Source organism: Nilaparvata lugens, chromosome 2, assembly GCF_014356525.2.
Source record: "Nilaparvata lugens isolate BPH chromosome 2, ASM1435652v1, whole genome shotgun sequence".
NCBI lineage: Eukaryota > Metazoa > Arthropoda > Insecta > Hemiptera > Delphacidae > Nilaparvata > Nilaparvata lugens.
Genome location: NC_052505.1, coordinates 3303337 through 3329342, shown reverse-complemented (window position 1 = coordinate 3329342; position 26006 = coordinate 3303337). Strand labels below are relative to the sequence as shown.

General features: G+C 41.0%; 1 protein-coding gene across 2 annotated transcripts in view; it reads right to left on the bottom strand.

The window, feature by feature from the left end:
* The window catches only part of LOC111064443 (ras GTPase-activating protein-binding protein 2), a 56000-nt gene that overhangs the window by 18624 nt on the left and 11370 nt on the right, over positions 1 to 26006 (bottom strand). For both annotated transcript variants that reach the window (XM_039420330.1, XM_039420331.1), the window contains exons 3-6: positions 21396 to 21579; positions 17043 to 17264; positions 14859 to 15062; positions 119 to 398 (exon numbers count right to left, since the gene is read on the bottom strand). In XM_039420330.1, coding sequence (XP_039276264.1) covers positions 119 to 398; positions 14859 to 15062; positions 17043 to 17264; positions 21396 to 21579 — 890 coding nt within the window. The remainder of the gene's footprint in view (positions 1 to 118; positions 399 to 14858; positions 15063 to 17042; positions 17265 to 21395; positions 21580 to 26006) is intronic.

The window sequence follows — 26006 nt, the reverse complement described above, 5'->3', positions numbered from 1 at the left end:
TTTTGTACTCCAGAGCGAAAGCTCGGTCCCCGATATTAATTGTGAAAGCAACAGCAGCTCGACGTACTGAAGTTGCCTACTTAACCTTGAAGAAGTGAAGTAGGATTCAACTACTCACATGTGTCGAGAGAGTGCTCCTGTTCGAGCGATGGGTAGTTGTTGTTGTGCAGACTGGCGTCCTGCACCTGCGACACAGCGGCGACCGAGTCGTCCTCCTCAGCGACCGGGTCTTCGTCCTCCACGTCGCATCCCCCATCCACGTCCGCATCCGGCTGCGGCTGCTGCAGCTCGCTGACTGCAGACGTCGGCTGCTGCTGCTGCAGTCCCATCTGCTGTTGGCCGACTGCTGAAGGCTGCTGCAGCTCCATTGAAGGCGGTTGCTGGGCTGGTTGCTGTTGCTACAAACATCGATAAAATAATACATAACAAATATATCAGAAATTATATATAAGATAAAACAATACATAACTAGTAGTTCTGTGAACAGTAGACCTCACGCAGTTTTCTCATCTACAAGTATCTGATGTCACCAGTTCTAGTTGATTCAGTTGAATCACAATTCACAGTTTGAATCATCTATGTAATAAGAGAGAGTAGGGTTGTTTGTTCGTGTGTTCGTTTGTTCGCATCAAAACATGTCAACTTGTGGATTGCATACCGGAAAAACGGGAATGATTTAGATTTCCAAATTTTGCACATAGATTCTAAAAATATCAATCTCGTGCACCTGGAAGCCCAAATATTAATTTTCCTTTTAGATTTTTCAGAATTAATGTTTAATGGTACATGCGATTTCATTAAAAAAAGCACCAAATCATATGGTCGAAATTAAAAAAGGAACATCTGTTTATATATTGCTTTCTACCTGAAAAACATAGTTTTGAAACTTCGTTTTCCTGATGCAATGTTTAGGCCTACACGTGGCGTAGATTATTAATTTTTCAGGTAGAACAATTTTTGAGACAAATGCTAAATAAACGTCTACAGTTTCATCAATGCTGTTTCGGCAATATGAAAACGCATGCAGTTAATATGTCTTTCAATGAAGGTGTTGTTATTTACATAAAGAAATTATATTCTTCCAGTTTTATTTAATTAAAATTTCAAAATTATTCGAGCCCTGATAGAATGACTGACTCACTGTACATAGGTCTATTTTGAATTCTTCTAGATTCAATTACGTCAAGTTTTAAGAAAGACCCTTGCGAAGCACGGGTTACCTGCTAGTAATTTATATCTGATGTCACCTGTTCTAGTTGATTCAGTTGAATCACAATTCACAGTGAATCATCATTTACTCTTAAAAACTGTTATTTGTTTTCTCCAAGATCAAAAACTCACTTATGTTAATAAACACAGACACGTTTGAATTTGATCCCATATGATGATATATCCAATTTCGTGATAATCTTTCCATCTGATTAAAATATCTCTCTAATATTTTAAAATAAATTAATTGATGATATATCCAATTTCGTGATAATCTCTCCATCTAGTTAAAATATCTCTTAACTATTTTAAAATTTATTTTTTTCAATCAAGAATATTATAATTTCATCAGCATTATTCAGTTCATTCAATCATTTTTTATTTTATTTTCAATCACCTATTATTATAAGGATTATTATAATTTATTTGCCAAAAACAAAATTACATTATAAAACTTACTATAATTTAAATTATACAATACAATTCGAATAATTTAAGTTTTTTACAATAGAACAAAATAAATATTACTTGTTGGCACAGCCGGCAAGGAAAACCTGAGCGCCTGCTGCGAGTTCAAAAGCTGAAAATTAACTATTACATTCGTGGAGACAAATAAAGAATAAAAAATATAATAAGAATTTCGGTTTTAAGACAGAGTACAATTGATGAATATTCTGTGATTTTACATAATGTGGTTGTTATACATATATGTTTGGTTATTAGAATTTATACTTTAGGTAATGAGAAGTAAATGTGCTGTTTAGTCCAGTGATTTATTTCGTTTAAAAGAGTTTTTGTGATTTTATTACTGATGAATTTGAAAGGAATTTTATTAGAAAGTAGATTATAGTAGTATGTGAACTGGTGTCTACATACAGATAGTTTTATTAGATTGGCATTAAATGCATTTGTAGTTGCTGGACGGGTAAGGTAAGGCGTTCTTCTGGACTCAAGATGCTGAAAATTTTTATTAAGGTACAAGATAGTTCTAACAACATACGTTTGTCTAAGTGTCGGTACATCAAGGTCAACAAATAATTGTCTACTAGGGTATAGTCTTGGTTTACTTAAGGCTGCTCTAATCAAATGTTTTTGTAAAGTAAAAATTTTATTGAAGTGGGTGTCGCAAGTTCCACCCCATACCTCAATCGCATATTGAAATAGTGAATGAGCATAAGCATAATAGATTGATCTTATTATATTACGGTCTTTTAACTGGTTAATCTTGTAAAAATTGTATACTAGAAATTTGAGTTTAGATGATAGATAATTTAAATGTGCATCCCACTTCAAATGGTCATCCAACATCACACCAAGATATTTCATATTTTTAACTTTTTCAATTTTCTGACATGAACAGTTCAAGTCATTAACTGAGCAGTTTGAATTATTGTGTAATTTTAGATATAAATAGCTATTTGGTTGTCCGGTCTCTGTTGGGGAAAACGTAATGTATTTTGTCTTGTTTGAATTAACAGTCAAAATGTGATTATTCATCCACGTTTTCATTATTATTAAACCTTTATTAGCACTCTTATACACTTCTTCCCAGGTTTTACCAGAAAATACTAGAGCTGTATCATCAGCAAATGAGATTTGGATACAATTCGGTATATCCAGTTTTAAAGCATCATTTAAGTAAATTAAAAATAGTATTGGGGATAGAACTGTTCCCTGTGGTAAGCCAAAGTTGGTTAATGGAGCAGTAACGGACGTACCACTTAAATTCATTGTTTGTTTTCTGCCCTGTAGATAACTACGTAAAAGGTCGTTACATGAACCACGGATTCCACATTTTTCTAGTTTATCTAACAATATACTATGAGGGACTGTATCAAAAGCCTTTGCCAGGTCTAAGAATACAGTTAGTGTCTTTTGTTTTAGATCAAAATTCCTTGATATTATCTTGGTTAAGTGAATAATTGCATCAGATGTTGATTTACCAGATTGGAAACCGAATTGATTATTTTCCAAGAAATTATTTTTTTTTAAATATTCTAGAATCCGTATTTTTATAATCCTCTCAATAACCTTGGAAAAGCTGTTCAAGAGGCTTATGGGACGGTAATTTTCTGGCTTAGACCTATCACCAGATTTATGTAAAGCTATTATTTTTGCTACCTTGAATGCTTTAGGAAAATATCCCTCAGCAAAGCATCTGTTAATAATGTGTTTTAGTGGATAGGCAATACAATCACTTATTACTTTGAGACAATGCGTGTTAATATTATCTACTCCTGGAGAGGTATTATTTTTCAAATCACCTATAACTTTGGAGATTTCTGATTTGCTTGTTGGATTTAGGAATATACTATTTAACGGAGGTATATTTAATGATTTTGGTATATTTAAATTGCTTGAAGAATTACACAGTTTTTTTGCATGTTCAACTCCAACATTCACAAAATAGTTGTTTAAAACCTCTGCATCAATTTTAGGTTCAATGAATAATTTCTCCTTTTCCATTAGTTCAGTGATGCACTCCCATGTTTTCTTAGAATTATTTTTGTATTCCAAAAATTTATTGTTGTAATAGTCATACTTGGTTTTCTTTATTATTGAGTTCAAGTTATTCCTATAAGCTAAGTACTCTTGTTTGAGATTTACATTAAAAGGTTGTTTGCTTAATTTGTTATGCATTTTATCTCTTTTTCGAATTGCTGAAATTAAACCAGGCGTGATCCACTTCTTCAAGGGTTGCTTGCTATGCGGCAATTTTATGATTTTCGTGTGATTGGTAATATTCTCATTAATTATGTTTGTGAATTTATCCACCAATATGTCAATATCATCTGTTTCGTTTTTACAAATGAGATCCCAATCTTGTTCTCCCAGGCTAAACTTTAGATCATTGTAATTGATTTTTGATATGATATTACGTTTTTCTATTTTGGATTGACTCTCATGTTGTGACTTGTGGATATGTATTACAGTACTAAAATGATCAGTGATATTAGATTGAAGTATTGCACCCATTACGTCCTCCTCCCTGACAGATTCACCCTTGAAAAAAATATGATCGATGCAACTGTTAACTAGACCATTAGCGGAGTTACAAGACCTTGTACTTTTATTAATATAGGATTTGAAGCCTTTCAACTGCAAAACAGATAGGTACTCATTTGTGAGGCTATTGAGGTTGTTCTGGTCCATTATATCGATATTTATATCACCTAACAAAATTACTGATATATTACGTTTAATATTCTGCAAGTAATTATCAATACTTAATAAAAATGGGTTCACTTCCAAGGAAGGAGACCTGTAGAGCGCAATTAATTCGTAAGCTACATTTTTAAATTTAAAATCAATAACAATTGAGTTCACATTATCTATGGTTACATTTATCTCTTTGCAATCAAAATTTTTGTTGACAAAAACACATAATCCATCACTCTTAGTGAATCTATTGTTTCTATTAATAGCTTCATATCCTTCCAATTTGAAAACAAATTCAGACTCATTATCGATCCATGTTTCCGTCAAAACTATGATATTAAATTTAGTTCCACAATTATTTATGTAATAAACAAACTCATCAAAGTGTTTTCTAATGCTTCTAATGTTCATATGAATAATATTTATATTATAGGAGCTCACAGTTTCGTAATTAAGGCGAAACGCGGTAATAGATTGTCATGAAATTTGACAGGTATGTTCCTACGACGTATATACAATACAAGGTTTTTGGAAATTTTGCATTTCAAGGATAAGGGAAAGGAAATTAACTTCATACCCCAATATTGGAGTAAAAATTAGACTATGGAATTATTCATCATAAATGAGCTGTCGAGTGGATTATAAATTGCATGCAATGACGCATGTAATTCAATATCTCAATGTAACTTATTGAAAACACAGTTGTTGTGTGGACTATTAATTGCATGCAGTAAGGCATGCAACTGATAACCTGAAGCACTACCACTTGAAATTCAATTTTTCAATTTATTAAAAACACACAAAACAAGACAAAACAAAATTACAAAGATTTACGAAACAAATAAAACACAATAAAATGTTACAAATATAAAAAAACCATGGGCTTAGTGTTTTGGTATGTTGGAGAAGAGAGAAAAAAAAAGAGGAAGATACCTAGCCAACTATGGTTTCCCATGTAATAGGCAGGCAAAGAAGAGAAGAGAAGTAATGAGGAAAAAAGGAAGGGAGTAATGGGGGGAAGGAAGAAAACAGAGGAATAGGTACTCAAAATAAAGGTAAGCGAGTCCACTGAAAAATGAAAAAACTAATGAAAAAAAAAAAATGCTGGAGCAGAAATCTCAAGTCATATATCTAAATGGAAGAAGAAATTACTGTATGTCCAGTTTTTTATATCTAGTTTAATTTTTCCGCTGATCTTATTGTCCATGAGAAAGTGATTTGGAATGAGGTTTATTATTTTAGTACCGATGTAAATTAATTGCCTCCTTATACATTCAATATTAGTGTTATAGGTTACATATTTGTTAGCAGTGGCCCTTAGATTATAATAATTAAGAGTAGAGTTTATTGTGAGAGGAGAATCGGATCTATATTTTATTAAATACTCAATTACGGTTTTTATTTATAATTGACGTATAGTCATGACCTCAAAATCACTAAAAACCATATCCGTTGGATAGAGTCTGGGTTTGCTTAATATAGTTTTAATTATCAGTTTTTGTGCTACAAATAATTCAGCAATATGACAGTTGAAACAGCCTCCCCAAACAACTATGCCATACTGCAGAATTGACTTGACTAGAGCATGATACATCATTTTCAGGTGGTTCTTATTAAGAATTCTGTTAACTTGGTGTCACGATGTATATCGTAACTAGAGAAAGGAATTGAATTTAGGGCTTGTTTATTTGACGCTCAGCTATCTTTCATAGAATCTGAGGGGTCAACGTTCAAGCCAGCCACTGGCCTACCGCTCAGCGGTGCTGCGCATCCTCTCTCCCCTCCCTCCCGGTCACTGAGGGAGGCTCGAGAAAGGCTAGCAGGAGGCAGTCGAGTTCGGAGAGCCAAGTCGAGCGGTCGAGAGAGGTGAGAAGGAAGCAGCGAGCAGCTAGCAACGTCACAGTACACCAGTACTAAGTGAACTCCGATTTCTTCAGCGACCGGGAGTTGTATCGAGGCTAAATTCGATTAGCCTCTCACACAGTGAACTCCACTGCTCTACACTCGTTTGGGCGAGTGTTGAACGACATTTAACCTGTTTGGACGACGGGTTGCCAGTTTCGACCAACGACAACACGTCAGGTTTGGTCGAAACCTGACTCCCCATTGGTAGGCCACCAGTGGGACATCGAGGCGAGAAAGGACATCTGGGAAGGTGTGGAAAAGCCTTTCCCGCAACTCCGCGGCCGATCCGGACCCCAGGAGGACAGCTGGTGCCCGGCCAGTAGGACTTAGGAAAGTCCAGAGTGCTGGCCGCCGCAGCGCACTAGTCCAGTGCGGGATCGCAAGAGGACGTCTGGGAAGGCCAGGAAAAGCCTTTCCGCAACTCCGCGGCCGATCCGGACCCCAGGAGGACAGCTGGTGCCCGGCCAGTAGGACTTAGGAAAGTCCAGAGTGCTGGCCGCCGCAGCGCACTAGTCCAGTGCGGGATCGCAAGAGGACGTCTGGGAAGGCCAGGAAAAGCCTTTCCGCAACTCCGCGGCCGATCCGGACCCCAGGAGGACAGCTGGTGCCCGGCCAGTAGGACTTAGAAAGTCCAGAGTGCTGGCCGCCGCAGCGCACTAGTCCAGTGCGGGATCGCAAGAGGACGTCTGGGAAGGCCAGGAAAAGCCTTTCCCGCAACTCCGCGGCCGATCCGGACCCCAGGAGGACAGCTGGTGCCCGGCCAGTAGGACTTAGGAAAGTCCAGAGTGCTGGCCGCCGCAGCGCACTAGTCCAGTGCGGGATCGCAAGAGGACGTCTGGGAAGGCCAGGAAAAGCCTTTCCCGCAACTCCGCGGCCGATCCGGACCCCAGGAGGACAGCTGGTGCCGGCCAGTAGGACTTAGGAAAGTCCAGAGTGCTGGCCGCCGCAGCGCACTAGCCCAGTGCGGGATCGCAAGAGGACGTCTGGGAAGGCCAGGAAAAGCCTTTCCCGCTACTCCGCGGCCGATCCGGACCCCAGGAGGACAGCTGGTGCCCGGCAAGTCGGACTTAGGAAAGTCCAGAGCGCGGGCCGCCGCAGCGCACTAAACCAGTGCGGAACCGGAAGAGGACCTCTGGGAAGGCCAGGGAAAGCCTTTACCAGAGCTCCGCAACCAACCCGGACCCCGGGAAGACACCCGGTGCCCGAGGACTAAGACTTAGTCCCGACACGAAGCCCTTCTCACGACTAACACTGCAAGGTTCCTGTTCCCTTCTTTCCGCGACCAACCCTGTTTGGCAGTGCGAAAGCACGGCCCCTCTTTCCTAAAAGAGGGAAACATTCCTCCAAAGCACTCAAAACCCTGTTTCAACCCCCAACCCGAGCGAGGGTGGTTGACGGACGTCCCACCAAGACTCCCGTCCCCTGCCGCGGCCCTCCCCAGTCGCCGACTGAGTTTAGCCGGCCCAGAGCGACACTGGGAACTCTGATAGAGATAGGTGTGGGCAAAAATCTACTCAGAAGATTGGCACACGAACGTGGGGCCCAAGGCAGGAGAAGAAAAGCAGCAATGAGTGCAGAAGAGAAATGTAATCGCGCCGGAGAAGACCAGGAGGCGCGAGAGGATAGCAGCGATCCAGGAGTGTCCTGGATTTACAAACTCCACCGGAATGAAGCAGTGGATCTAGCAGCATCAGCAGGGCTACCTACAACAGGTACCATGGCAGAGCTCAGGAGAGCTCTTGTCGAAAACCACCGGAGGACAATGGTGGAGGCCGCGGGTCTAAACAGGATCGGTGGCGGAGCTGGCACAGGTCAGGAAGAGGAAGGAGCTGCAGCTCTGTGGCCACCAGTCGCGGAGGCCACTGCATGTTCCAGACTGGAAGAAATACCCAAGGAGACGTCTCCAGAGTTTGATGGAGACTCCAGCAACTCCTGGGTGTACAGAGTGCACGATCAAGGCTTGATTGATCTACTACTCGACTCAGTGCTGACAGATAGCACAAGTACGAGCCTGAGGAGGGCTCTACTGGAGCAACGACAGCGGATTGTTGCGATGCTCCCCATTCTGGATAATGGGGAGGAGGCGCTTCGTCGAAGAGCGCGAAGGCCAACACCAGTTAGCGAGGAGGCAGAGCCTGCGCCGGTGAGGCCGGAGAGGCATAATAACATGCCTAGGCATGTATTGAGGTCACCTACCAGGTCAGCGGTGCCTGCTACATCCTGTATGGACCCGGGTGCCGTGTGTGACAAGGTTCGAGGGTGGCGGCTCTCATATGATGGGAGTGGAGATGCTCCAAGTTTTATGGAGCGGCTCGAGGAGCTGCAACAAGCATATGGCTTGTCTGGCAGACAGTTATTTCCAGCGCTACCTGAAATGTTAGCGGGGAAATGTTCCTTATGGATGAGGAATAGGAGAGAACAGTGGAGACACTGGGACGATTCCTGAGAGACTTTCGGTCTCGTTACTATCCACCTACTTACGTGGAGGATCTTGAGAATGAAATTCTCGACAGGCGGCAGAAAGAAGGCGAGCTCATAGACGACTATGTTGAGGAGCTGCTAACGCTGATGAGGAGAAGAGGTGGTTTTTCAGAGAGGAGCCAGGTACAGAGATTGTACAAAAATCTTTTACCACGCTACAAGCTCTACATCAGGGAGGCTGAAGTGTACACCACCGACGACTTGCTACACTTAGCGAGGCAATATGAACGAATTAAATTCGAGGAGAAGAGTGCTCAACAGAGACAACGAGCTGTGAAGCAGGAGGAGGTGAGGAAGCAGACCAAGCCTCGACAGGAGGCGACTACTACACAGCGCCGGAGTGAACAGCCTACAGAAGGACCCTTGTGTTGGCAGTGTAAGAAGGTGGGACACTGGAGATCAGAGTGTCCGGAGGTTTCACTCTGCTCAAAGTGCGGGGAGCTACGACTGAATTGTTCCTGTGAGAGAGAGCAGAAGAAGACTTCTGATAAAACAGCTGTGGTTAAAACAAGACTTCAAATCCAGCTAGAGCCGGAGCTCCAGGATGACAGCCGTCTCTTCACTACGGTGGAAATAGGAGACAGACAGTATAGTGCTCTTCTCGACACCGGAGCAGAGTCCAACTATATTAGCTCTAAAGCTTTTCATAGTTTGGAAGCAGTGGAACGAGAGCCTGTGCAGCGCGGCGCTGCTATGGCTAATGGAGCGGCTGCACGTCTGCGAGGTGGTGTTATAATCAACCTGAAAATCGGCAGAATATCCCTATTAACAACACTCACAATAATGGATGGGCTTTCTCCAGATATTCTGCTCGGTATGGAGTTTCTTCGTGAGCACCGGGTGAAAATAGACCCCTATTCCCGGTCAGTGGAATGGGATCCTCATCTCGTCAAACCACACATTGGAGACGATATTTCCACTCCAAAAGTGGGAAAAGGAGCTATCAACTCGAGGCTGGCTACTGTTAAAACCCAGCCTGCCATAGGGAGGCCAAGGAAGCCACCTGGAATTATTCCTGTGAAGAAGCAGGAGAAGAAGAAATTTCCTCAAGTCCAGGAACACGTAGGAGCTGTGTGGAAGGCTGGAAAAGAGGAATTTATTTCTCAGAAAATTTCTCCAGCCCGTGGAAAGTTCATTTGCTGGCACTGTAAACGAGCTGGGCACTGGAGGTTCAACTGTCCCGAAAAGCTGTACCGGAGGCGGAAGAAGGAGGATAATTTTCAGCAAGGAGCTGGAAATAATCTTCGAGCAGTGCAGTCTAGAAGACTGCCAGTGCTGGAAACTACACTCAAAGTAGTTTCAGATGTTGGAGACAAGAATTATAATGCCAACCGGTATTATAATTGGAAAAGGAGGACAAGGAAGGTGAACTCTGGACAGCTAGTCTACAGGAAGGAGTGTCACCTGTCCTCGGGTGCTAATCAGCTCGCCGCGAAGTTAGCGCCGGAATTTTCTGGCCTCTATGAGGTCGAGGAAATGTTGAGTGCCGGTAAGAGGTTTACTGTGCACGAGAAGGGCACCAAGCTCCAGCCACACCTGCCCGAGGATGAGGAAGAGGATGGTGATGGAGCAGTTGCGGAAAAGGTGGACGGAATTCGAGCGGATGGACAGCAGGAGGCCGAGCGAGTCTATAGAGGGTCGCTGCCTATCCGGAGGATGGGATACCAGAGAGGTGTCACGCGCCGCCAATAAGGAGGTAAGAGGCAAGAAGGGGTGAATAACATAGAGTTCAATCAAACCACAGCTGTAGAGCTATTTCTGATTCATAAATTATCCCATTTAAAATGAGGAAATTAAATTTTGTTGTCAAAGACAAAATTGCATAGATATTGAAGAAAATTAATTCAGAATTATTAGCATGAATTTATTAGCCGAATTTTGAAAATTAATAGCATTAGCACGATTCCGAAAATAATGAGAATATTAAAAGACTGACATAATTTATTGTTGTTGAAGGAAATTTGTCAATAATATATTGAAAGAGAGAGAAGGAAAAAGCATATTCCGTTTAATTTTTCCTATGAAATAGAGTTCTACTTAAACTAAATGGCAACTCAACCATTACAGTTTAATTAATATAATCAGTCATAAAGCAATGGCTGAATTAAATGGAAAAAATTATTATTGACAAATCAATACGTTTCTTTTGATCTGAAGGCAATCCCAATAATTTCAGATTGAAATTTATTTACAATATTATGATGTGACCAAGCAAGGGTAATCAAGAAAATTTTCTACAGTCTATGACAAGTTAATAACAGCTAAAATCGATTCCAACTAGACTAAATTTTCTTAATCGGTACGTTACCGATATTGTTGTAACCAGGTACAGGTTAACAAACAAAACTTGCAGTAGCTTGTTTTCTACTTGCCATAAATAGATGATGGCGAAATGAGTGGATAGAGAATATTAGAAGATATTATAGATCGGTGTGATCCGAATAATATTTTAACCATGAGGTAATGGTTATAATAATTGAAATCATTTAATGAAGCTGGTGGTAATTGCTTTAATCCGTGTAAAGTGTTACGGTGCAGTTAATTAACAGACGTTATCTGTTATAATAAACACACTGTCATTTATATCCAATGGATGGTTACTTTGCATAAGTAAATCATGTGATTGATTTCGTTATTGAAATGAACAGTGAGAAGTGGAATATTGAGTTGAAGTTTATATTTTCGATTTTATTATTGTGATATAGTGAGAAGGCTGAGATCCTCATAACAGATCGAAAATTAATTATTATTTCGACCACATTTAATTGTGATATAAAATCGAAATATGTGGTGTAACATCACAACTAGTGGCTTCATGTCAATCATATAATTCAGTATTCCTCATCATATTATCATCTCTCATATTTTATTGTGAACAATAAGCTGCTGATACACTGAACTAACTGAGAGTATCCATCACTCTGACACTTGGTAATTTCCCTGGACTCCAATTCACCTCTATCAACTTCTGCCTCCTGTGAAGTGTTACATTGTTGTGTATCACGTTTCTTCTTGAGGATGGAGACTGCAACTTGAGTCTACTTCCTCGACGAGCTCCTGGGATTATTGGAGCTGTATCTCAGCTGACTATTGCTGAGACCACGACGAGTTCCTGGTCGTCTTAGAGATTCATCCCAGCTGTCTGACGCTGGAAGCAAGGCAGTGTGAAAACACGGCCATGCAGGGCGAAAGCCCGGCACATGCAGTGCGCAAGCACGGCGAAGCAAGGCAGTGTGAAAACACGGCCATGCAGGGCGAAAGCCCGGCACATGCAGTGCGCAAGCACGGCGAAGCAAGGCAGTGTGAAAACACGGCCATGCAGGGCGAAAGCCCGGCACATGCAGTGCGCAAGCACGGCGAAGCAAGGCAGTGTGAAAACACGGCCATGCAGGGCGAAAGCCCGGCACATGGAGTGCGCAAGCACGGCGAAGCAAGGCAGTGTGGAAACACGGCCATGCAGGGCGAAAGCCCGGCACACGCAGTGCGGAAGCACGGCGGCCTCTTGCAGTGTGCAAACACGGCGTCCCCCATTGCAGTGCGGAAGCACGGCGGTCCTTTGCAGTGCGAAAGCACGGCGCTTCTTGCAGTGCGAAAGCACGGCGTCCCCCATCGCAGTGCGGAAGCACGGCAGCCTCTTGCAGTGTGCAAACACGGCGTCCCCCATTGCAGTGCGGAAGCACGGCGGTCCTTTGCAGTGCGAAAGCACAGCGCTTCTTGCAGTGCGAAAGCACGGCGTCCCCCATCCCAGTGCGGAAGCACGGCGGTCCTTTCCAGTGCGAAAGCACGGCGCTTCTTGCAGTGCGAAAGCACGGCGTCCCCCATCGCAGTGCGGAAGCACGGCGGCCTCTTGCAGTGTGCAAACACGGCGTCCCCCATTGCAGTGCGGAAGCACGGCGGTCCTTTGCAGTGCGAAAGCACGGCGCTTCTTGCAGTGCGAAAGCACGGCGTCCCCCATCGCAGTGCGGAAGCACGGCGGTCTCTTGCAGTGTGCGAACACGGCGTCTCAGCGCAGTGCGAAAGCACGGCGCAGGTCTTCAAGATCTTTCCTGAAGCTAGGCCTAGGATCTGGCCGGGTAGCTTGCTCATTTCTTCGGATGGTGCCGACGCATCACCACCGGTTGGCGAGGAACCAACCTGGCGCCCAGTTTATGTTCGGTCTATGTTGACCGGCGGAGAGGCGGCAGAATGTACTCAGGCATTTGGGACATTCTGTCTGCCGTTTACCCCTTCCATCCTCAACCCCCCCCCTCTCCTCCCCCTCTCTTTTCCCCCCCTTCCCTTAGTAGGAACAGTGTGTCACGATGTATATCGTAACTAGAGAAAGGAATTGAATTTAGGGCTTGTTTATTTGACGCTCAGCTATCTTTCATAGAATCTGAGGGGTCAACGTTCAAGCCAGCCACTGGCCTACCGCTCAGCGGTGCTGCGCATCCTCTCTCCCCTCCCTCCCGGTCACTGAGGGAGGCTCGAGAAAGGCTAGCAGGAGGCAGTCGAGTTCGGAGAGCCAAGTCGAGCGGTCGAGAGAGGTGAGAAGGAAGCAGCGAGCAGCTAGCAACGTCACAGTACACCAGTACTAAGTGAACTCCGATTTCTTCAGCGACCGGGAGTTGTATCGAGGCTAAATTCGATTAGCCTCTCACACAGTGAACTCCACTGCTCTACACTCGTTTGGGCGAGTGTTGAACGACATTTAACCTGTTTGGACGACGGGTTGCCAGTTTCGACCAACGACAACACGTCAGGTTTGGTCGAAACCTGACTCCCCATTGGTAGGCCACCAGTGGGACATCGAGGCGAGAAAGGACATCTGGGAAGGTGTGGAAAAGCCTTTCCCGCAACTCCGCGGCCGATCCGGACCCCAGGAGGACAGCTGGTGCCCGGCAGTAGGACTTAGGAAAGTCCAGAGTGCTGGCCGCCGCAGCGCACTAGTCCAGTGCGGGATCGCAAGAGGACGTCTGGGAAGGCCAGGAAAAGCCTTTCCCGCAACTCCGCAGCCGATCCGGACCCCAGGAGGACAGCTGGTGCCCGGCCAGTAGGACTTAGGAAAGTCCAGAGTGCTGGCCGCCGCAGCGTACTAGTCCAGTGCGGGATCGCAAGAGGACGTCTGGGAAGGCCAGGAAAAGCCTTTCCCGCAACTCCGCGGCCGATCCGGACCCCAGGAGGACAGCTGGTGCCCGGCCAGTAGGACTTAGGAAAGTCCAGAGTGCTGGCCGCCGCAGCGCACTAGTCCAGTGCGGGATCGCAAGAGGACGTCTGGGAAGGCCAGGAAAAGCCTTTCCCGCAACTCCGCGGCCGATCCGGACCCCAGGAGGACAGCTGGTGCCCGGCCAGTAGGACTTAGGAAAGTCCAGAGTGCTGGCCGCCGCAGCGCACTAGCCCAGTGCGGGATCGCAAGAGGACGTCTGGGAAGGCCAGGAAAAGCCTTTCCCGCTACTCCGCGGCCGATCCGGACCCCAGGAGGACAGCTGGTGCCCGGCAAGTCGGACTTAGGAAAGTCCAGAGCGCGGGCCGCCGCAGCGCACTAAACCAGTGCGGAACCGGAAGAGGACCTCTGGGAAGGCCAGGGAAAGCCTTTACCAGAGCTCCGCAACCAACCCGGACCCCGGGAAGACACCCGGTGCCCGAGGACTAAGACTTAGTCCCGACACGAAGCCCTTCTCACGACTAACACTGCAAGGTTCCTGTTCCCTTCTTTCCGCGACCAACCCTGTTTGGCAGTGCGAAAGCACGGCCCCTCTTTCCTAAAAGAGGGAAACATTCCTCCAAAGCACTCAAAACCCTGTTTCAACCCCCAACCCGAGCGAGGGTGGTTGACGGACGTCCCACCAAGACTCCCGTCCCCTGCCGCGGCCCTCCCCAGTCGCCGACTGAGTTTAGCCGGCCCAGAGCGACACTGGGAACTCTGATAGAGATAGGTGTGGGCAAAAATCTACTCAGATTGGTAAAATTTAAAAGATAAATATCTAAGTTTTCTACATATGTATTTAATATGAACATCCCATTTAAGGTTTTCATCAATTATAATTCCCAAATACTTAGTATTATTGACTTTTTTAATGGTGGGACAATCACAAACAAAATGAAAGAGTAGAGGTGCTGCTTACCATATAGTCGACAGGCTGCGGCATATAGGCCGGCTGCGGCATTGGCTGAATGAGTGTTGGGGGCGGCAGTCCATGAGGCGCGGGGGCGGCAGGTGTGACCGGGGGTGGCACCTCGTCGTGGTGAGCGCCGCCTCCATTCACAGTGGCAGTCGGCACATTGCCGCCTCCGCCGTAGTAGCTGTTGGTCAGCTGGTTCTGTTGTTGCTGCAAAGCAGAGGAAGCAGTGAGTACTACATTACAACACACTCAATCACTTCACGGCTACAACAGAAATCCCCCTCAATTAACTGGTTATGTACTTCGACAATGCATCATACTATAAAAAATCTGGTGTGGCCAATTGTCCAATTCTTGAAGCAAAGGCAATTAACAATAAATAGTAAGAAATGTCAATTCCTACAATTCAAAAGTAAATATAATTCAGTAGAGGATAGAGAAATAAATGTGTTTGTAGAGGAAAATGAATTAGACCAAGAAGAGAAAGTAGCATTCTTGGGAATTTTATTGGACAGGAAATTAACATGGCATCCTTACATTGAGAGGATATGTAATAAGATATCATCTGGGGTATTTGTCCTGCGGCAGCTTGCTAGGCTGAATGATAAAAAACTACTGTTAACTGCTTACCATGGACTTATACTATCTCATATTAGGTATGCTATTTTAGTATGGGGTAATTCATCTCAACAAAATATGGACAGAGTGTTTAAGATTCAAAAGAAGGCACTCAGATGTATAGAGAAAGTGAATAGGTTAGACTCTTGTAGGCCTTTATTTAAAAAGCTTGGTCTATTAACTGTTCCATCTTTGTATGTATATGAAGTTGTAATGCATGTGAAAACGAGTGGTGTGATCCAGAATTCAGATGTTCATGAGTATAATACGCGAAACAGAGCAGATTATCATATAATGGGTCACAATAGTAGGTTATTTGAACAAAAACCAGATTATATTGGTAGGAAATTTTATAACAAGCTACCTCAAATCTTGAAAAGTAATGATGATTTGAAGATTTTCAAAAAACAAATGAAAAAATATTTAGTTGATAAAGCTTTTTATAGTGTACAAGAATTCCTTTCAAACCTGTAATAACATGACTTGTCTTATACTCCATGACTGGAGTCTTTAGGACGTAATCTAAAAAAAAATAAAAAAAAAAACACTTTTTTGGACTCGTCCCCTTGGAACGTATAGAAATTGGGGTACCTTAATTTTTTCAGAAAACAATACTTTCCTTACCTATGGTAATAGGGCAAGGAAAGTAAAACATTAGTTTTGATCACTTTTTCTAAACTGAGACTGCTATGCGTCAAAATGAAATGTTTAACAGTTGTTGATCAACAATAGAACTTGATAGGTCAAGACGGCAAGTCGTCCACTGTTAATTCAAAAACCTAATGGAATCCATAGAACGGGTTTACTTGTAGCAAATGCTTAAGGCTGTGCAAAGGCTGAAAATAAGCTTTCTACTCGTGATATTTTTCAAAGTTTTTCGATTTGTATATCATCAAGCTATCAAAATGAAAAAAGTTTTCTCAGGAAAACATTTTTTTTCTGATCATTACTTTTTGAGATATGAGCGCCTGAAGTTTAAATTTTTGGGACAGAACATTTCAAATTCGGTACGATATAAATCCATGAGAATCAGAGGATGGATTCTTCATGGTATTGTTGATTTAGTGAAACAAAAATTTTCTGAAAATATCAATTTTTAAGATAGTTATTCAATTTACTAAAAATAACCAAACTTTTAGTTGAGTTATTTTTGGTAAATCGAATAACTCTCTCAAAAATCGATATTTTTAGAGATTTTTTCTTTTACTAGATCAACAATACCATGAAGAATCCATCCTCTGAATCTCATGGATTTATATCGTACCGAATTTGAAATGTTCTGTCCCAAAAATTCAAACTTCAGTCGCTCATACCTCAAAAAGTAATGTTCGGAAAAAAATGTTTTCCTGAGAAAACTTTCTCATTTTGATAGCTTGATGATATACAAATCGAAAAACTTTGAAAAATATCACGAGTAGAAAGTTTATTTTTAGCCTTTGCACAGCCTTAACAGGTGAGTAACTCTTGTCAATCTCTTGCACAAGCCTTTCATGTGAGAATTCCAAGAGAGTTTGGGATCAATGGTGAATTTCAGAAATGAAATTTCTATTAAATTTCGTTCTGAATTACCTGAGATTGCATGTCAGCCACTTGGTTATGCTCCTGCTCAATTTGATCCTCCTCGGTCTCCGATCGTCCTGAGCCTTGTTCACCCTCCTCATCGAAGAACACATCCTGATACCTGAAGATGTCGTTGTGCACGTAATACTTGGTTGGACTCTGGGAGGCCAGCACAAACGTCTGCGTGAAACGTCTCATCGGTTGACCTCCGTTCGACAACTCGCCAGAAACCTACAACGCAAAAATTGCAAACATCAAGTTTCTTTGATCTAATACAATGGTCGCCAAACTTATGAACCTGTGAGCTAGAATAGCATTTATAAATCTTCTAGTGAGCTACCAAGGAATATTGGACTGAAGAAAGTATGGTACGCAAAATGAAATTTTCACACTTTTATTGCCTATAAAGATACATTTCTAATGTTGAAATCTACTTATCTCATAGAAAAAAGTATAACAAAAGTTGAAATGTACATTTCAATGAGAGCAGTAGAACTATTTTTGGTCATCAAGTATTTTCTTGATGTTTGGAGTGTACGTTGTAGCGGCCATTCTGATGCAGTTGTACAATAACATTGTTCATCAGTCAGTCTGTTCCTATATATCGATTTTTTATGTATTTCAATTTCATACTTGAAAAAGATGCTTCACACAAGTAGATAGAGTTGAACATAGCTTTCAACCTCAATGCAATTTAAATAAGATATGGATATTTTTCTTTGGGGACTTGAGGCCAAATATTTCCAGTTGTAGAAAGTGATCTGGCAGACAGATCATTTTGAAAATCCACAAATTCCATTTTAACTGGAGCCTGATCTCCACCAAATTTTTTTACAACACAAGCTGCAAAATCTTCTGAATAGATTTCTACAGAAGAGAGTTGATGAATTGTACCCTATTTGAAATGCTTTTAAAATCTTGAAATCGTTGATGAAACTGTTGTCTCAAGACTAAAAGAATTGTAACGTATTCTTGGTTATTGCTGCGGTGCTGTGGAGGATTTTTCTCGTCAATGATTTTCTTCAGACTGGGAAAGTGTATATATTAAACTGGACGACATTCTTTTGCACGAGCATTTCTGTGAGCTACCAAAAACTACCCCACGAGCTACCGGTAGCTCGCGATCGACTGTTTGATGACCACTGATTTAATAGAATCTATACTACTAACTGGTCAAGTTATATATGGTCGCCGTCTAGGTGTCACCCCGACTACCTGACACCTGGTCATTTTGGCCTTAAGCGACTACTTGTACCCTCGTAAAAATATACCATTGCCGTCAAGTTGTCCCCCCGACTACTTGTTACCTACTGGACCAAAGGTGCCAACTAGTCATGACCGTAAACGACAACTTGACACCTCGCACCCTCGCGTCAGTGTCCCCCCGACTACTTGACACCTACTGGACCGTAGGTGCCAACTAGTAATGACCGTAAACGACAACTTGACACCTCGCACCGCAGCGTCAGAGTGTCCCCCCGACTAGTTGTTACCTCCTTAGACCATAGCCGATGTTTTTAGATATTTGCTAGCCATAATAGTGTTTTTTATTTGAGTTTATTGTTACTGTACAGTTCTTTAGTAAATTAATTAAAATTTATGAAAAATGCATGAGTAATTGGAAAAAATCAAAAGGAATTCAAGGTTCTCCCGGTTTTACCGGTAGGTTGCCACCCTGAATCTCAATGTAGCTTGGTAAAAAAATCAGCTAACGTGAAAACTATCAATTGCATGCGTCATTGCTTGCAATTTTTATGCACTATTATTTGCATGCAATGACGCATGCAATTAAATTCAAAAGGAATTCAAGGTTCTCCCGGTTTTCCCGGTAGGTGGCCACCCTGAATTATATATCTCAATGTAGCTTGGTAAAAAAATCAGGTAACGTGAAAACTATTATTGCATGCGTCATTGCTTGCAATTTTTATGCACTATTAATTGCATGCAATGACGCATGCAATTAATAACTGAAAGTAGCATAGTTGACCGAGCGAAGTGAGGTCTAAGATTCAAGTCGACGATTTTGGCATTTCTCTTAATGTTTAAATGTTCAAATGTTTATATGTTGCGCATTTACGGCGAAACGCAGTAATAGATTTTAATGAAATTTGACAGGTATGTTCCTTTTTTAATTGCGCGTCGACGTATATACAAGGTTTTTGGAAATTTTGCATTTCAAGGATAATTTTAAAGGAAAAAGGAGCCTCCTCCATACGCCAATATTAGAGTAAAAATCAGACTATAGAACTATTCATCATAAATCAGCTGTCATGTGATTACACAGATGTGTGGAGAAGCCAGTCTATTGCTGTATTTTCATAAGGTCTATAGTTTCAATCAGGTACTTGTGGATGAGAATACTGCGTGAGGTCTACTGTTCACAGAACTACTAGTATTTTCTCTCGACTCGGGCTGACCTGTTGAAGGAAATGTATTGAAGGAAATTAGCTTTTGATGTTAGAATTTTTGATACACCAATTCCAACAGCCATTAGCCGTTTTCACACCGATATCTCGCCGACACGACATACAGACAGGATTCACTCTCATGGACAGTAGAAGAGGAGGCTGTGGTCTATAACTCCGCGAGGTCTTCTGTTCACCGAACTACTAGTACCCCGCGAACCATACCTTGCCAATTGGCCGTTTCAAAATCACAGAGGCAAAGCTACAGGACGCCTAGTACTGTACATAACCTCATGGGTTCACTCCTAGAGTGATGCTACCGTGAATGCTCACTTTCGGGTCTGTACACTGTCTAAAGCCGGGTACAGACGCTCAAGTTTGCCATCAGTCTTTCGCTCAAGCAAAAGACGGATCGTTTGATTCAATCAAAAGACGGATGTAAAATTGCGTCCACACGCATCCGTCTTATGTAGTCCGTTTTCCTATTTTTGTGCTCACAAGCTCAGTTCGTCATCAACAATGGAAGAGCTAGTACTCTTGGCAACTTTTGTTTTCTGTGTAAAAAATAGGAAGAAAGGTAGAGTTCATAGTTCACGTTGGAGTAGGGACTGGTTGTTAAAAAGACACAAATTTTCTCTCGTTGCATTGCTTCAAGAATTGCAAGATGAATCTGAAAATATGTTTATAATTTTGTTTATATGTTGGTTCCTCATTTACGGTGAAACGCGGCAATAGATTTTCATTAAATTTGACAGGTGAGGTATGTTATGTTCCTCTTTAAATTGCGCGTCGACGTACATACAAGGTTTTTTGAAATTTGTATTTTAAGGATAATACAAAAGGAAAAGAAGTCTCTTTCGAACGCCAATATTACCATAAAAATCAGACTATAGACATCATAAATCAGCTGTCGAGTGCATTATTACTTGCATGCAATTAATATCCCATTGTAATTTGGTAAAAAAATCAGCTGTCGTGTGCACTATTAATTGCAATCAAAGAGGCATGCAATATTGATAACTCGATGTAGCTTATTATTTTTTCTCCCGACTTTTCTCTGCTTTCAACTCGGTAAGCTTTAATGATATTAGCATAGTTGAAATTATTAGCATTCTAATGCTAATAATTATTTTCAATATTAATAATTATTGTCGATACAACTAAAGTGCGAGATAAATTACTTTTAACATGAAGAGGAGAAACCCATTTCTCCCTCCACAGTTTGTAGCGTAGACACAGACGGACATCCTGCGCACAATTGGATGCGCCGTGTCATTTTGTTTCATGTTCTTGTGATGAGCACATCTCCGTAACATACACAAACCAATATACCTGCTGACCAGTACACTTCTTGGAACATTGCCAGCAATAGATGGAAGGGAGTGTTGCCGCGTCGCGTTACAAAGCTCTCTCACTCAGACACAAAAGAAGGAGAATGCTGCTAGGTAGTGGGAGTGATTAGTGGAGGATAGAGCATCGGACCTCTCCGTCTTCGAGAAAGAGCCGTGTTAAAAGTAATTTATCTCGCACTTTAAACTCATAATATCAACATCAAATTCTGAGAGCATCATGAGAATCAAGAAAGAAAAAAGCGTTACATGAAATCGATAAAAAAACTCGCTTATTTTCGAGTACTCGCGAGGCATTTTATTAATTTGAGGGCGCTGAATCCGAATCTGAAATCAAAATTTCTCTATCTCCATTTTTACGCGATTTAGGTTTTGGTGGATAGGCAAAAGACGGACGGTTTGATGGAAAAAGATTTCCGGCCGATACATTAATTTTAAGTTTGCCTACTTAAGCTTGAAGACCGTCCGATCCGTTTTACCGTCCAGACGAAACGACTTACATGCTCCGACTTTTGCTTGAGCAAAAGACTGAAGCTAAACTTGAGCGTCTTGACCGGGCTTAAGATGGTTTATTGTGAAAATGAAGGCTAGAGCTTAGTTAGGCCTACCTGAACAACAACGCCATTGCCGAGGGTGGCCTGCGAGTCGACCTGGTTGATCTTGGCGTGACAGTCCTTGAAGTTGAGCTGCTCGATGCGCTGATGAATCTGCTTCTGACCGATCGCCGGACTCAGGTCAGGGTCCCGGTCGTCAGCCCCGTCATGCACGTAGAACGAGTTGTTGCTGTAGAATCTGCAAATGCAACACAAATGCAATAAAAATTATTATTTTATAGTATAAATAGTACTTCAAAGTTCTAAGTTTTTACTAGTAGAGTTAGGAGTCAAGTACCTGGCATACTAACTCTACCGAGCTAACTCTACTCTACTTACTTGGTCGAGTAACTGTTTTCACTACAATTGAGGTTCCTATACTATTAAACGAGCAACTTCTGTTTATATGTTCGTATTTCACCGGCTCTCGAAAACGGCTTCAACGATTCTCACGAAATTCAGAACATAGTAGGTTTATAATATAAAGATTCGATTGCACTAGGTCTCATCCCTGGGAAAACTCGCTGAAGAACATTAAAAGGATAGTTATTATTCATCCTAGGAAAAACAGCGGATAATAATTATTTCGTCGTCTGTTGGTGATGGAAGTGGGTGAGCGAGTTTATGTGTGTGGGAGGGACTATGTCAATATTATGACTCAGCTGTTGAACTTTTGTAATCATTCAATCAGGTACTTAGTGCCGGTTGCAAAAAAGCCGGGTTATTTTCAATCCAGATTAATTCCAGTAGATCCATCTTTTTGAAATGGTCTTCACTGATTTGGTTCACGTGAAGTTAATCAGGATTAAAATTTAACCGGCTTTTGTGCAACTGGGCCTTTGTGAGGGAAATTTTTGCATTCCTCTGAGAATTAATCTCAATTTATTGTGATTAGATAGAACATTTCTGTGTGAATGTTATTATAATTTCTTCTTTCGTAATAGATGTTTTATGTTTTTGTACTCCAGAGCGAAGCTCGGTCCCCGACATTAGTAGATAAAGTTTGTTGTCTATAGTGAGGTCCACGTTATAATGGCAGTGTTGGATTAGCAATGGTATTGCAATCCTTGTCTAACATTCAACAAAGCGAATAGCGCTATCTCTTTCTTGCTTTGCTCTGTTGCCAGATCGTCTTTTAACTATGTAGAACTGATCATTTATTTACAAAATATTTCATCTTTATTATGAAAATTCATTATAAAATTATTGAAAAATAGAACTCATTGCTTAATAAGATATAATGGATTATTTTAAACGAGAATGAACAATTAATATCCTACATTAATAAACCTGTATCAGCTACCGTCTAGAAGGCATTGGCAAGACAGTAAGGATCGGCAACATTGTTCTCCTATCTTTCTTCATTCATTATGAAATTATTGATAAATATAATTTCTTGCTTGAAAGAATATAATTGATTATTTTAAACGAGAATGAACAGTTAATAGACCGTTCCTCTGTCTTGTCAATGCCTTCTAGACGGTAGCTGATACAGGTTTATTAATGTAGGATATTAATTGTTCATTCTCGTTTTAAATAATCCATTATATCTTATTAAGCAATGAGTTCTATTTTTCAATAATTTCATAATGAATTTTCACAATTAAGTTGAAATGTTTTGTTAATTATTAATAATACATTGTTAAAAGACGATCTGTTGGCAACAGAGCGACGCGAGAAAAAGATAGCACTATCCGCTTTGTTGAATGATAGAAAAGGATAGCAATACCATCGCTAATCAAACACTGCCATTATAGCGTCGACCTCACTAGTACAGATGATGATGATCTGTGCTTATTTGAGATATTACAATAACGTAGACCTCACTACAGTAATATTGGAGAAACATAGTAGAACAACGTTGCCGATCCTCAGTCTTGTCAATGCCTTCTATGGGGAGTACCTGATACCGGTTTATTGATGTAATATTAACTGTTCATTCTCGTTTCAAATAATTGCTGTTAATCAAACATTGCAATGAAAACTTGGAAGAGAATCAATTTCGGAGTTAGGCCCGGTTGCACAACAGACGGTTAAATTTTAACCGTGATTAATTTCACGAGAACCAATCAGAGAATGCCTTTTTGATAAGACGGCTTCTCTGATTGGTTCCCGTGGAATTAATCACGGTTAAAGTTTAAACGGCTGCTGTGCAACCGGCACCCTGACTTTTGTCCTCTCCAAATTCTTGTATTATTGTTTTTGTTGTATATATTTGTGCCTGTATTGATAAACGAATAAATACTTCTTCAATTTGAAGACAGCTTTCTCCAATGTCGATTCTATCATCAAGTACTGAAGCCTATTACTGATAAATCCTTATCTAATGGCTTGAAAATCCTTATCGCGACAGTTTGTTTACACAGCACATTATTACAACAAAATAAATAATACGATAACAATTGAATAGCTAATAGAGGCGAGCACTTTTACAAGATCAGCAACTTTCATGTGACATTGGACTTGAAGCATACTAAGAACATTTCTACAATCAAAGGTTATCAAAATATTGTCATAGAATTTGTTAAATTCTTATAGAATTAAATACATTTAATCTTGAAAGTTAATACTAGAAATTCATAACTTCTTCAGTACGTATAAAATCTATGCTCATCAAGGATAATCAAGAGATTAGTTATTATAGATAATCCAAGCATGACAAGCTATTAAATCTAAACAAAATATTGAATCTCAATTGAGAAAATATTTTATAGGTTAAATAAATGAATAAATAAATGTTTATTTCCCCAAAAAATACTAAAACTACAACATCAATTACAGAAAATATTAGATAAATTACAATTACATACAATAGTTAGTTACAAAAAAATTCTTATAATGTGTCCTCTACATGTTTAGTTTTTTTCTATGTGGAAATTGACCTATTCTACTATGGCGTACCATGTTCTAGAGTAGGTTTAAAAAATGAATTGAAAAATATATTCACTTAGTGAATAAAATATAATTTATTATTTCAAACAAGAATGAACAGTTGATACTAGTAGTTCTGTGAACTGTAGACCTCGCGCAGTTATAAACCACAGCCTCCTTTAATACTATCCATCAGAGTGAGTTATGTCCGGTCCTGTCGTATCTACCAGATATCGGTGTGTAAACAACTAGGCTGTGTTTGGATTGTGTATCGACAATGCTTATAATTTGTTGTAAACAATAATGCTAGGCTCCTACTATCAACAGCTTACTGAGTTGAAAGCAGAGAAAAGTATGGAGAAAATACTATGCTACATCGAGTAATCAATTGCATGCCTCACCGCATGCAATTAATAGTCCACACGACAGCTGATTTTTCACCAAGTTTCATCGAGATAATAATTAATTCATCATTTACAATCAACTTAAGGACAAAGAAACAGACTACGGTCCAAAACTTCTTTTCATCCAAATTTCATAAAATAAATTGTACAAATAAACGTGACGTGTGACTTTCCAATTCTTCACTAATTTTCACATTGAAACAAAACACATTAATTTTAAATTTAGAAAGATTGAGTTATTGCATACAATTATTGATAATCCACTCGACAGCAGATTCATGATTAATAAAATAGTATGATTTTTACGGTACACTATTAGCGTTCGAAGGAGACTCCTTTTTGTTTTTGTATTATCCTTAAAATGCAAAATTTCATAAAACCTTTTAAATACGTCGACGCGAAATTCAAAAAGGAACATATCTGTCCAATTTAATGAAAATATATTGTTGCGTTTCGCCGTAAATGCGAAACATAAATATAAACTTGAAGAGAATTGCAAAACAGTTGACTTAAATCTTAGACCTCACTTCGCTCGGTAAATTAAATCTGATATACCGCTATCAGCAACCCTCTATAGAAGGTAGTGGAAGGCGAATGGGCTGTTCTCCCATCTTTCTCCACTGTAGACCTCACTATAGTGATCCTAATCCAATTGACCGAGCGAAGTGAGGTCTAAGATTCCAGTCGACGGTTCTGCATTTCTTTCTATGTTTATGTGTTCCGCATTTACGTCGAAACACGGCAATAGATTTGCATGAAATTTGACAGGTATGTTCCTTTTTGAATTTCGCGTCGACGTATATAAAAGGTTTTTTTTTTAATTTTTTCAAGGATAATACAAAAGGAAATGGAGTCTCCTTTGAACGACAATATTACCATTAAAATCAGACTAGGATTATTCATCATAAATCAGCTTTAAAGTGGATTATTAATTGCATGCAATGACGCATGCAATTAATATCTCATTGTAACTTGGTAAAAAATCAGCCGTCGCGTGGACTATTAATTGCTTGCAATGACGCATACAATATTGATAACTGAAAAAAACACAGTATTTTCTCTCGACCTTTCTCTGCTTTCAACTGGGGCTGATCTGTTGCCAGTATGTCTTGAAGGAGATTAGCTTTTGATTTTAGCATTTTTGATACACCAACCCCAACAACCATTAGCCGTTTTCTCACCGATATCTCGCCGACACGACATACAGACAGGATTTACTCTGATGGACAGTATAAGAGGAGACTGTGTTTATAACTGCGTGAGGGTCTACTGTTCACAGAACTACTAGTTGACCGAGCGAAGTGAGGTCTAAGATTCAAATCGACGGTTTGACATTTCTCTTAATGTTTAT